This window comes from Bombina bombina, chromosome 4 (assembly GCF_027579735.1).
Source record: "Bombina bombina isolate aBomBom1 chromosome 4, aBomBom1.pri, whole genome shotgun sequence".
In the NCBI taxonomy this organism is placed as follows: domain Eukaryota; kingdom Metazoa; phylum Chordata; class Amphibia; order Anura; family Bombinatoridae; genus Bombina; species Bombina bombina.
This window is the reverse complement of record NC_069502.1, coordinates 309,043,846-309,057,119: the sequence shown is the minus strand read 5'-3', so window position 1 is coordinate 309,057,119 and position 13,274 is coordinate 309,043,846. Positions and strand designations below refer to the sequence as shown.

The 13,274-nt window shown below is 36.6% G+C and overlaps 1 protein-coding gene across 1 annotated transcript in view; it reads right to left on the bottom strand.

Annotated features, from left to right (window-relative positions):
* The window catches only part of NYAP2 (neuronal tyrosine-phosphorylated phosphoinositide-3-kinase adaptor 2), a 126,649-nt gene extending 115,098 nt beyond the window's left edge, over window positions 1-11,551 (bottom strand). Inside the window, exon 1 of the mRNA XM_053711680.1 lies at window positions 11,407-11,551. Coding sequence (XP_053567655.1) covers window positions 11,407-11,551 — 145 coding nt within the window. The remainder of the gene's footprint in view (window positions 1-11,406) is intronic.
* Between the last annotated feature and the right edge of the window lie 1,723 nt (window positions 11,552-13,274).

Below are 13,274 nucleotides of genomic sequence, written 5' to 3'. Positions count from 1 at the left end.
GCAATATTTTTCATACATTTTTATCACTAGCTGCTCTGCTGCACCACCCGATGGTTATTTGCAGCTGCTGCGCGGCTGAAAAAACTATTATAGAGGCATCTCTATTTTGCTGGGAGCCAATCAATGGCGGTCTTGTATTTTCTCCTGGAGATTGTACTGACCGGAGTAGTTTGACTCCCTGCTGTGCATGCGCAAAGTGAGGATCAGTCTGGCGGGAACAACAGAGACTGCTGTACTGTGTGTGACACTCCTGTTGGGACTGAGCAGCCAGCAAATTTAAAAGAGACAGAGGGATTCCGGACTCTAGACGTCAGCATCAGCTGCTCACCTGGCCCTTAAATGAGGAACGGACAATGACTGTTACAGCACAAGTTACATACCGGTAGGCAGGGTAGGGGGTAAAAAAGAAGTGTACACTGTACACTATTGACTCTGACTGTGACTGGTGCCGGGGTGTAGCTTAGTTATTCTGACACAGAATTATTTACCGGACCGGTCCTCATCATGTGATCATCTGATTCTGAATCAGATGATCACATGATGAGAACCGGTCTGGTTAATAATTATTTAATTCAGCAGTGAGCAGTGGGTGGCACTGATAGGCATGACACCTCAACGTTATGTGCTATCTGACTACTATCCGGGATCCTCTCAGCAGGCATACTGGCTTGTTTTGATTCAGATACAGCGTGAGGGAGAATGCAGTTATACTTCACGTGATAATGTACTAGCAGCTCAATGATTTACAGATTCAGGTATGTAGGAATGATTCCTAAGGAAAGCAAAATGTTTAACATATTTCTTTCTACAACGTACAAATTAAAGTAAAAATAGTTATCCCCTGATATTAATTGTACTTTTATGTTTTCTGCAGACTCATAAGGTAATAAGGGAGGGTAACTGCTAGGCAATCTAAGTTGTAGCTTTAGAGTCATCAATCAGTTAAAAATCCAGCACACACGGAGCACCAGTATGCAATGGTCATTTTAGGATTTCCCTATGTGAACTTCCTGTGTATGGACTATGGATGGGTGTTTGTGCTGCAGCTGCACTTGTGTGAGGGCAGATGTGGTGGGAGGGGTCCCACTCCCTACAAGGCTAAGGGCTGAAGACAAGCATACGTTTAAAACAAAACGCTAGGAAGGCTTTACTTTAAGGGGCCAGTAAACCTAAAAAATAATGTTATATTTCTGCACAGTGCACCATTACACTCAATGCAGCTCGCTTCTGCTCCAGGAGCGAGCTGCATTGAGTGTAAGGGCGCATATGTAACTTGTGCTGTTATTAGACAGCTGGCCAGATGCGCTCTGAGGGAAAACCAGACCCGCTCAGTAGAGCACAGAGGGCGGGTCTGGAAAACCCTCTTTTTTTTATAAAAGTTCACCGGATATATTATATTCTATAAAGCTAGCACTCATATAGTGCAGAATTATATAACATTATTTTTTAGGTTTACTGGCACTTTAAATATCTTTCTCTGCTATAGCCGCACATCCAAATTCCAGTGCGGTCATGTGACATCTGCTACGGAGCAAATTGTGCAGGAAAGAAAGGTGAGTAAAGAGTCAGCCTTCCACTAGAGTGTTTTTTTCTCAGCCCTGCATCATTGCCAGTGATCTAGAGATCTTCCAGTAAAAGTATTAGGAGGTCAGTACTGCTGAAAGTTTTACAGACACTGTGCTAGTAGTTAGTATGTGTGTTAGAAATCTAAGGGAACTGTTTCATGCTGCTATATACTATGCCTTAATATCTCCTCTGCTCTGATAACCCTTGCCCATCTGAGCAAGATGGATTATGTGACTCTTCAGTGGTTAAGGAATTTCTTTGCTATCTGCCAGTCAGCTAAGAAAAGAGCTAAATTTATCTTTCTCCCTCTATCTCCCCCTCTCTCTTCCTCGCTCTCTCTTTCTCACTCTCCCTCTCTCTTTCTTTCTCCCCCTCCCTCCCTCTCTCTCCCCCTCCCTCCCTCACTCCCCCTCCCTCTCCCTCCCTCTCTCTCCCTCTCTCTCCCCTCCCTCCCTCTCTCTCCCTCCCTCTCTCTCCCTCTCTCTCCCCTCCCTCCCTCTCTCTCCCCACCTCCCTCCCTCCTTCTCTCTCCCCACCGCCCTCCCTCTCTCTCCCCACCTCCCTCCCTCTCTCTCTCTCCCTCCATCTCTCTCCCCCTCCCTCCCTCCCTCTCCCCCCTCCCTCTCTCTCTCTCCCCCTCCCTCCCTCTCTCTATCCCTCCCTCCCTCTCCCCCTCTCTTTCTCCCTCCCTCTCTTTCTCCCTGCCTCCTTCTCTCTTTCTCCCTCCCTCTCTATTTCTCCCTCCCTCTCTCTTTCTCTCTCCTCCTCTCTCTGTCCCTTTCTCTCCCTCCCCCTCTCTCTCTTCCTTTCTCTCCCTCCCCCTCTCTCCCTCCTTACCCCTCCTTCCCTCCCTCTCTCTCCCTCCCTCCCTCTCCCTCCCACTCTCTCCCTCCCTCTCCCTTCCTCTCCCTCCCTCATTTGTTCTTACTAGCTCCTGCACTATATGTAAGTGCATGTGTTTTTATGTGTGGCGAAGGCTGTAGCCAGTAGCAGGTAATTGCAGTGCTGATTGCAGCATCCTCTCATTAGGGATGGGCGAATGTTTCTAAAAATTTGAAATTTATAACGAATTTTGATACATTTGTTCATTCGAATCGAATTTCGAATGTTTATATAACATTCTAACATTCTATTTTCGAATTTTTGTTTTTGAATTTTCAATAAAATTCGAAAATATTCGTTTGAATAATAGAATGTTTAGAATGTAATATTCTAAAATGTTTAGCATGTAATATTCGAATTCGAATGTGACATTCGAATTCGAATGTGACATTCGAATTTGAAATAGTATTTCTAGTCTACAACTGTGTTTAATAAATGTAAAATTCGAATTTGAATGCTACATTCGAATTCGAATATCACATTCAAATTTGAAATAGTATTTCTAGTCTAATACTGTGTTTTAAATGTGATATTCGATTCAAATGTGATATTCGATTTGAATGTGACATTCGAATTCGAAATAGTATTTCTAGTCTAATACTGTGTTTTATAAATGTAATATTCGAATTCGAATGTGACATTCGATTCGAATGCGATATTCGATTCGAATGTGACATTCGAAATAGTGTTTCTAGTCTACAATTGTGTTTTCTAAATGTAATATTCGAATTTGAATGTGATATTCGAATGTAACATTCGAATTCAAATGTAACATTCAAATTCGAATGTGACATTCGAATTCGAATGTGACATTCTAAAACTGTAAATAACATTCGAAAATCGAATTTTTAAGAATATTCGTTCTTATCAACATTCTATTATGTAAATCGAATTTCTACACACATTCGCCCATCCCTACCTTTCATACCTCTATTGGGTTCATATATGTGCTTCTTGAGCGTATCATTGCCAGTGCCTCATTCACCTCTGACCTCACTGCACGTCACTGAATTGGAATAAAATATCTTTGTTATATACATATATTTTGCTTTATTTTTCTCTTTGTGCTAAAAATGATTGCATTGCGTGCTGGTGCAAGGGTGCTTCTTAGCTCTACGGCACATTTTATACCTTCTGGGAAGTTAAATATGCAAATTGGAGTGAACAGCATTCTTGGCCATTACAGTGGCTTATAAACTGAATATTCTAGGTTATTCCTGCAGATTGGAAAGGTCCTATTGGTCTCAGCAATTGTTTTTACATTAATGTAATTTAATAGCTGGATATCAGAATCAAAATCACAAAGCAAACTAAAAGTAACATTTTATCTATAAATCCTATAGCCTTTTTATTTTTTTTATACCTTTACAATAATTCAAGCATTTTTGCAATTCAATGTTTTCTCCTCATATAACTGTAATGCAAATCTTCATTAAGAGGACAGGTGATATTATTTATTATATAAAAATTAACATTTTTAATTAACTCCATTGTCATAGTTATTCTGTGTTGTATTATAATGGCAATTTCTGGAAGTGAGCTGTGTTATACTCTTAGATGAATAAGCATACTAAAATATGATAGAATAACAAAGACATTATAGACAACATAACATTGCCTTTAACTTCATTAGTATTTTCTATTAATAAATAGCTCCTAACACTTTATAACTAAGAAAAAATGTTACGGCAAAGACTTTTCAAATTAAGACAGTAAAGTGCGGAAAAAAGTATAGTAAGGTTACATCATGGTCCCCAATCTTATATATTGTACAGGTCTGCTATAAATGTTTAGGTCCATAATGCTATTTCCAACAAACATATGTTCAAATATATGAGTTAATTTAGTATACATTTAAAGATTTATATTTTATAGATTTATACACATACAGATTTATAGTTTATAGATTTATACACATACAGATTTATATTTTATAGATTTATACACATTTAGATTAATATGTTTTAGATTTACATACATTTATTAATAAGCAGGCAGGCAAGGTTCCCAGCTAGAGAACCTGTTCGCCCACAATCATGGCGAGCAGGCAGCGGACAAGGTGCATCTGCTGTCAACTTTTATTATTGCACAAGCAACTGCTTGTGCAGCACTGCCACCTGCTTTCACGTGATTAATTGTTTAAGAACAGGGCCTGGTAATTATTCAGTAGGTGTCAGAGAAGTTGCAAAGGAGTAGTCTTATCAGATAGCAAGCCGCCCAACAAAAGCTCCAGAGCAGCGTCTGCTTATTGATAAATAGAGCTAACAGTGATAAAAAGTGGTAAAATCTATTATGAAATAAATGCAATTTTTCTATGCACTAAAAAGCTTTTTAAAATTCAGAATGTCAAAGAATTTGGTTTACATACTATGCTATATATTTATTGGATAATATGCACTATTTTGTAATTCAATGGATCTCCTTAATTTCCTAATGGGAGTATAAGTACGGTATGTAATTTAGCTAATTCTTCTTCATGCCCATGAGAGTTAAATTCCACAGGAAAGAAGATATGGCTGTTTGTATGGATATGGGATTTATTTGCAATCCTCTGAAATGGTAGCCTGTGAGATTATGTCTTACGTTGCATATAATAGATGGGTTTAATTCATTTTGGGATTATTGAAATGCAAAAGCAAATTAATTATCAATGATTTTCATATGTATTCATAATATTTATATGTTCTCATAATATTGTAAGACTGTTTATATTCTATTTATAATATTTGTCATAGAGTGAAATTATTACACATTATTTCAAAACAAAACAATATTAGGCAATATTCATTTAGCACTCAAAATATCAGCTTTTTGCTCCAGTATATGAGCTAGTAACAACATAATACGATAAAAAATTGGGATTTTGATGTCTAAAATTACAGCGTTGTAAATATTTCAAGAGGAAGGGAACAATTCAACTGCTAGTAGTGTTTTAAAATCAAATCATGGAATTGCTGATGACATTAAAGGCACAATTCTCTAAAGCTCTCTTCTCAGGTTAAACTCTTCTCTCAGGTTAGATTATATAAATTCTGTCAGTGCTATGAACTCCTTCACTAAATTCTGGAAAGGCAACATTTACCTTGAGAGTCTGTACCTCATACCTCCTCCAACAATTCCCAGAGGCTTTTCGAGATGCAGGAGGCAAAAGGGGGGCTGTGAGCATTTTTCAGACGGGGCGGAAGGGACAAGATGGTTGTGGATGGACCGTGAACATCTTGGGGTAACCTATGGGCATAGCTAATAAAGGGCTAGATTATAAATGGAACACTATTTATCCCTCCCATATCTCATATACCTCTATATCTTTAAACTTGTATAACTCTTGTGCAATTTTTAAAAAAATAATTTTTATTACATAGTGTTATCATGAGTGTTATTTTGATGTGTTTTGTGACACTTTTTTGACTTGTGTGACAGTTAACCAGCACTCTGAGGTCACGTTATCCCTACGCAAGTTAAATTAAATTGGGTTCAAGCAAAAACGTTTACTTTGAACTTGTAATATGCACACTACTTCCGATGCTCAAAAACAGCCATGAATAACCTGATATTGCTTGCACGCAACAGCGTACCACTCGTAATCTGGTCCAAAGTCCATTAAAAAAGGCTATGAGCAGGGAGCGGGCCAGACCTCCCAAACCCAAAAAAACCTGCATTATGGTTGTGAGGTATGTTAAAGGGACAGTTAAGTCCAAAAAAAACTTTTATGATTTAGATAGGGCATGTAATTTTAAACAACTTTCCAATTTACTTTTATCACCAATTTTGCTTTGTTCTCTAGGTATTCTTAGTTGAAAGCTAAACCTAGGAGGTTCATATGCTAATTTCTTGACCTTGAAGGCCGCCTCTAATCTAAATGCATTTTGACAGTTTTTCTTTACTAGAGGGCGTTAGTTCATGTGTTTCATATAGATAACTTGGAGCTCATGCACGTGAATTTACAGAGGAGTGAGCACTGATTGGCAAAAATGCAAGTATGTCAAAAGAAATGAAATAAGGGGTAGTCTGCAGAGGCTTAGATACAAGGTAATTACAGAGGTAAAACATATATTATTATAACTGTGTTGGTTATGCAAAACTGGGGTAATTAAGGGGTTATATAGCTTTTAAAACAACAACAATTCTGGTGTTGACTGTCCCTTTAAGTTTCTTCATGCAAAGGAGAGTATAGTGCTCAAATTAGTTTATAAAATTGTATTAAATACAAAGTACAAATAATCATTAGAGTGCACTTTACAAATCACACTAATACTAATTCCTACATAACTATTCCTTTGTAAATTGAAAAGGAAGAAAACATGTATACAAAGCAAATGTTAACATAAAATGTAATTTCAAAATACTAGCTTCATACCAAATTATGCCAAAGATGCAAAGGGTGTTTTATTTTTCTATTGTAAAATGAGTCTTTAAGCTTTGGCGACTGAGGGGGTTACTTGTGCATATGTGACATTTTCTTCCATTGTATTGTCTATGTTTTTCCTGCAAGCCCTAGTCTTTAAGCTGGTGAGTTTGTCTCAAAATACACAATGCCTATTACACCTATTGCACTAGCAGAAATAGATATGTATCCAAAACTAAAATCAAACACTGAAAACATTTTAATCTGATTTCCTTTAAAAAAAAAAAAAAGATTACCAATGTTTATTACTCCCTGTCCCATTCACTCTCTCCTATTAGATTTTTCATTCCAAAAATCATAAAATATTTTCTATAGGAGGCAACTTGCCAATCACTGGGACTTCCTGGTTAAGCCTCCTTTGTTATTAAGCTGAGTAGGGTCAGTGTAATATTTCACTCTATAATGGCGGTGAGAGCATAGGGAGTTAGGCTCAGGAGCGTGCAATGTGTCATTAGCATTTTATGGCAGCAATGATGTTTGTAAAATGTTATACATTTAAGACTCTATTTAAGAAGCTGCAGAGAGCCGATAGCTTACAAGCGGTGGTCATCACACCACTGCTTATTAACCTACTACGCAACTCTGAACTGATGTTTTTCAATGCCCTGGACTTGTCCAGCTGTGGTGATTGACAGCCCCTGCTCATGCTCAGCCAGTTGTTGCAGCTGCTTGTACAATGATAAATTCAGGAAGCGTATATTTGCCCGTTAGCAGCAATGCTGGTTGGACAGAGGTGAAGATGAATTTTAAACAACTTTCCAATTTACTTCCATTAACAAAATGTGCACAGTCTTTTTATTTTTAAAGTTTTTAAATCACCAGCTCCTACTGAAGACTTCTTGCCGGCTGGATGGATCCTTGAAGCGTAACTTCAAAAACTGTAAGTGGATCGTCGGGGGTTAGTGTTAGCTTTATTTAAGGGTTTTTTGGGTGGGTTTTATTTTTAGAGTAGGGTCTGGGTAGGTAAAAGAGCTAAATGCCCTTTTAAGGGAAATGCCCATACAAATGCCCTTTTCAGGGCAATGGGGAGCTTAGTTTTTTTTAGATAGGCTTTTTATTTTGGGGGGTTGGGGGGTGGGTGGTAGGTTTAACTGTTGGGGGGCTGTTTGTATTTTTTTTTCCGGTAAAAGAGCTGATTTCCTTTTAAGGGCCATTGGTAGTCATTTGTAGGCTAGGGTTTTTTTATTTTGGGGGGGCTTTTTTTATTTTGATAGGGCTATTAGATTAGGTGTAATTCGTTTTTATTTTTGCTACTGTGGTTTGTTTTTCTTTGTAACTTAGTGTTTGTTTTTGTAACTAAGTGTTAATTTATTTTTGTAATTTAGTAATTTTTAATAGTAGATTTAAATAATTTGAGTAGGGTTAGGTTTTTTTTAATATGTAATGTAGTTAATTTAATTGCTAGTTTAATGTAATTGTAGTATAATAGTTAGGGTAGGTTAATTAATAGTTTAGAATAAGTTTATTTTAATGCTACAGTTAAGTTTTAATTTATTATAAGATAGGGATGTGGTAATTTTAATGTAAAGTTAGCGGGTTGTTAGGTTATGGGGTTAATAGCTTAATTTAGTTTATGGCGATGTGGGGGGCTGGCGGTTTAGGGGTTAATAGGTTTAGTTAATGGTAGTGATGTGGGAGGCCTGGGGTTTAGGGGTTAATACATGTATTTAGTGGCGGCGAGGTCCGGGAGTGGCGGGATAGGGGCTAATAACTTTATTTAGGCTGTGGCGATGTCAGGGACGGCAGATTAGGGGTGTTTAGACTCAGGGTTTATGTTAGGGTGTTAGGTGTAAACGTAACTTGTTTTCAACCATATAAATCAATGGAATATCTGGCAGTATCGAACATAAGCTTTCACTGCTTTCAGACTCCCATTGATTACTATGACATCCGCGGCCTCTAGGGTGGCGGATTTAAAACCAGGTACGCTGGGCCGGAATTGCCGCAAGCGTACCGGTTAACTATTTGATAACTTTGAAAAAGTGTCAAATAGTGCCAAATATGTATTCGGAAAATCTGCATCTATCTGTGTCGGATTGAGACCGGCGGATCTTATGTTACGTCACAAATTTCAAATTTTGCCAGTCTGTAGGCTTTGATAACTAGGTCGAATCAAGCTCGCCACAATTACGCTGCTTGATAAATATCCCCCATTGTGTGATCATATTTTGTTACATATTTCTGCAATGTAAATATTTTACTTGTTTCAAACACAAATTGTATTTCTTAATGCAGGGTTCATCAAATATTTTTCCCCAAGACCCAGTGCCATGATACCACATACCTGGCTTTGCGACCCTATTTTTATGTTTTGTCTGAACATTTCTGAAGTAATATACAACAAGATAGCTGCAATTTTTGGCAACGTGACTTAAATGTTTCCATACTTTATTCCTGATAGCATTCAAACTTGAAAGTGTTGTAAAAGGCAATAACACACCCTCTTATACAGCAGCACACCACACACACTCATACAACACACACATACACTCATACAACACACACCTGCATGCAACACACACCACACACCACAAACACTTTCATACAACACACACTCACACACTAAACACACTCTCATATAACACACATACTACACACACTCTCTTACAACACACACACACAAGTCTCAACCCAGTAACATGATGTTGCAACCCAGTAATGGGTCCGACCCGTGGTTTGAAGAACCCTGTTTTAATGTACCATATTCAAGGTGCTGTCTTAAAAATAATAGTAATAAATGAACTCATTTTAGTTATATTAAGAGCTCTTTACCAATTTGGCAAACATCCAAATTCATCTGCAGGAAAATTAGCCTCTTTAGCCCAGCTATAAATAGGCAGTTACTACTGCTGACATTCTGACAGTGCATAGCAACAAGAAATTCATGTTCCAGTTCAGATTGATATTTATTGTTTGTTCAAGGTTTTAGCAAAACTAGTTTTGCCTTCACAATATCTTTAAAACTCCCTTTTAATATTCACATATTACATTGCACAGAAATTGAAGGTACATGTGTACTGGGATTAAAGATGTTAATGCATCCAAACTGTTCCCAAACTGCAAAGCATAAGAAAGAGTATTATTATTATTATTATTTATTTATAAAGCACCAACAGATTCCGCAGCGCTGCCCATTGGTACAAGGATTAAAAGTACAATGGAGAAACAATACAATAAGAGACAAAATTTTACAGACAAATGCAGGAGGAATTGAGAGCCCTATTCCCATGGGAACTCACAATCTAGATGGGTGGGAGGATGGGAAACAGGAGGTGGGGACTGCAAAGGTGAGAATGATATTAGTGAGGAGACAGATGAGGGCAACTGTTGGGTAAGTGAAGTTAATTTGTTAATGAGTCGGGTGTTAAAGAGAAGCATCCATAACCTGATTTTTATGATGTTAAATATATTATACCAAGTGGTGCCAAAATGAGTCATTTTAGAAAATATTATATTCAAAAAGTGTTTTTGTACTTTTCTCATAGTGAAACAGACTTTCTACACACAGAATACTCAACCAATTCAAATGTTCATTAAAAAAATCTGCATCACTTGCTTATTTTTGCAAAAGTTAGCCATTTCTTGCAGAATCAGGAAAATTGCTGATGGAGACAGTGTAGCAGTGACAATCTAACCAATCAGAGAGTCAGAGGTTTTTCCAATCACACCTTGAGATATCATTTAGATTTAATGTTACTTACAGACAGCACCACTTTTAAAGCCAGGTCAAATGGACACTAAGGGCCAGATTACAAGTGGAGCGCTAAATATCGCTTTAATAAAAGCGATATTTATGCTCCACTCTGTAATACCAGTGCACGTGTATTACAAGTTGTCAGCAATGCAAATGTAACCTCGCATTCTCATTGCTGGTAAGCATTGTGCTCACAAGAGCGCGCTTCCATAGGCTCCTACGGGATCCTCGTTCGGATGCCCTCAGACACAGCATCAGAAATTCAGCACAGCAAAGGGGGAAAATAGCACAGCAATGGCAGCATGTTTAAATATATATGTATATAAGCATATACATATAGATTAATGTATAAATACCTGTATATACACATATTAACACATAAATATATATGTATATAAGCGTATACATATATAGTAATGTATAAATACCTGTATATACACATATTAACACATAAATATATATGTATATAAGCGTATACATATATAGTAATGTATAAATACCTGTATATACACATATTAACACATAAATATATATGTATATAAGCGTATACATATATAGTAATGTATAAATACCTGTATATACACATATTAACACATAAATATATATGTATATAAGCGTATACATATATAGTAATGTATAAATACCTGTATATACACATATTAACACATAAATATATACAGTACTTCTTGGGTCGTCTTCATATCTGAGGAGTTGGGGGAGGCGAACGCACTGATCTTTTGGAGCTGTCAGCTTTACAGCCTTTAGAGTGTTGTGTTTAAAGTATGAGATACTTGATGGGGTACAGGTATAATCCTGGAGTAAACGTGATTTGAAATACAGTTTCACGTATATCAATTACCCCAAGTATGTGAATACTGGAACACCTTAAGTCCTAATTCATCTATAAATAGCAGAGTGATTCTGTAACAGTTATACATTCTACATTCCTCTGTAATTGTGATTTCATATGGGAACCATTTCATATCACTGATAAAGCCATGCATAGTGAACACTTAGAACTGCACTTTCTCTTTTTTGGATCTTTGTATATAAGCATATACATATATATTTACCGGGAAAACAGTTCCCATAGACCACAATGTAAAAGCACTTTTCGGTGCCATTTTTTTCTAACACCCCACTCCCACAAACTTTAACCCCAAAATACTGCCTAATGCAGTACTTTTATTAAAAAATAAAGATTCTGACATTTTTTTATAAAATACACTACATTGTATTTTGGGGCCATTTGGTGCAGATTTATTAAATTAACCAGAGATCTGATCTCTGGTTAATTTTATAAGCGCTTATTGCTACTTCAAGCTCAGGGTAGCAATAACCTGCCACTTTTAATGGCTGGTTAATTATTGCACAGGGAGATTTGCCCGTTTGCAGGTGCGTGATAATTTAACGCTCCTCTTGTAATCTAGCCCTAAATATTTATATTTTTCTTCAATATACCGAGCTATTGCAGTATCAGAACTACCATTGGTGCAACTGGTGCAGTGGCACCAGCTCCTAAGGGCTAGGGTTTGTTGTTAACAACAAAATCTTATGTCATTTAGGCAATGTTTAAATTTCATAATACAGCTTATACATGTAACTAAAGGTAGCTTTATATAATTGTTTAATACTTCTGTGACTTACAGGCATGGAAAATAGTAGATTTGATCATTTTATTTTTAAAAAATATTAGTGAAAAAGTTCGAATTTGGAAATCCGGGATACACACACACATATATATATATATATACACATATATATATACACACACATATACATATATATATATATATATATATATATATATACAGGTAGCCCTCAGTTTACGCCGGGGTTAGGTTCCAGAAGGAATGGTTGTAAATCGAAACCGTTGTAAATTGAAACCCAGTTTATAATGTAAGTCAAAGGGAAGTGAGGGAGATAGGTTCCAGGCCCCTCTCAAAATTGTCATAAATAACACATAATACATTATTTTTAAAGCTTTGAAATGAAGACTTTAAATGCTAAACAGCATTATAAACCTAATAAAATAATCACACAACACAGAATATATAATTAAACTAAGTTAAATTAACAAAAACATTTGCTAAACAACATTATAAACCTAATAAAATAATCACACAACACAGACTTCACTTGCATTTTTCTGCAAACAGTTCTTTCTATACATTCCAATCTGGACTGATTTATAGACAGGAAGATCTTGTTCCTTTGAAATCTGCTCGATAGCTCAGGTCTGGTTAAACTGATTAATTTCAGCTTGCTTGGCTTTTCTGCAACACAAGCGGACAGCTCCACCTACTGGCTATTTTAATAAATGCACTGCTTCTCAATGCTTTTCAATAGCAGTCACATGCCTGGAAAAAAAAGGTTGTTATTCTGAAACGGTGTAAATTGAACCGTTGTAAAACGAGGGCCACCTGTATATATATATATATATATATATATATATATATATATATATATATATATGTATATATTCAAAATCATTATATAGAGAAGTGTGTATATTCTCACTATTGCTTATTACTCTGATTTTGGGGGACCCAAAACATTTTATGTACCAGGTCCGCTACGGTACAGTTTATATATGTACATATAGTGCATTGCCGAAAAAGGACTTATGATCCATTTAATGTACCTCTTATAAGGAAACTATTTTTATGACAAATGAACTAACCGGACAGAGCAAGAGTAGTGGTGTTATTTTATGTGCAAATGTTA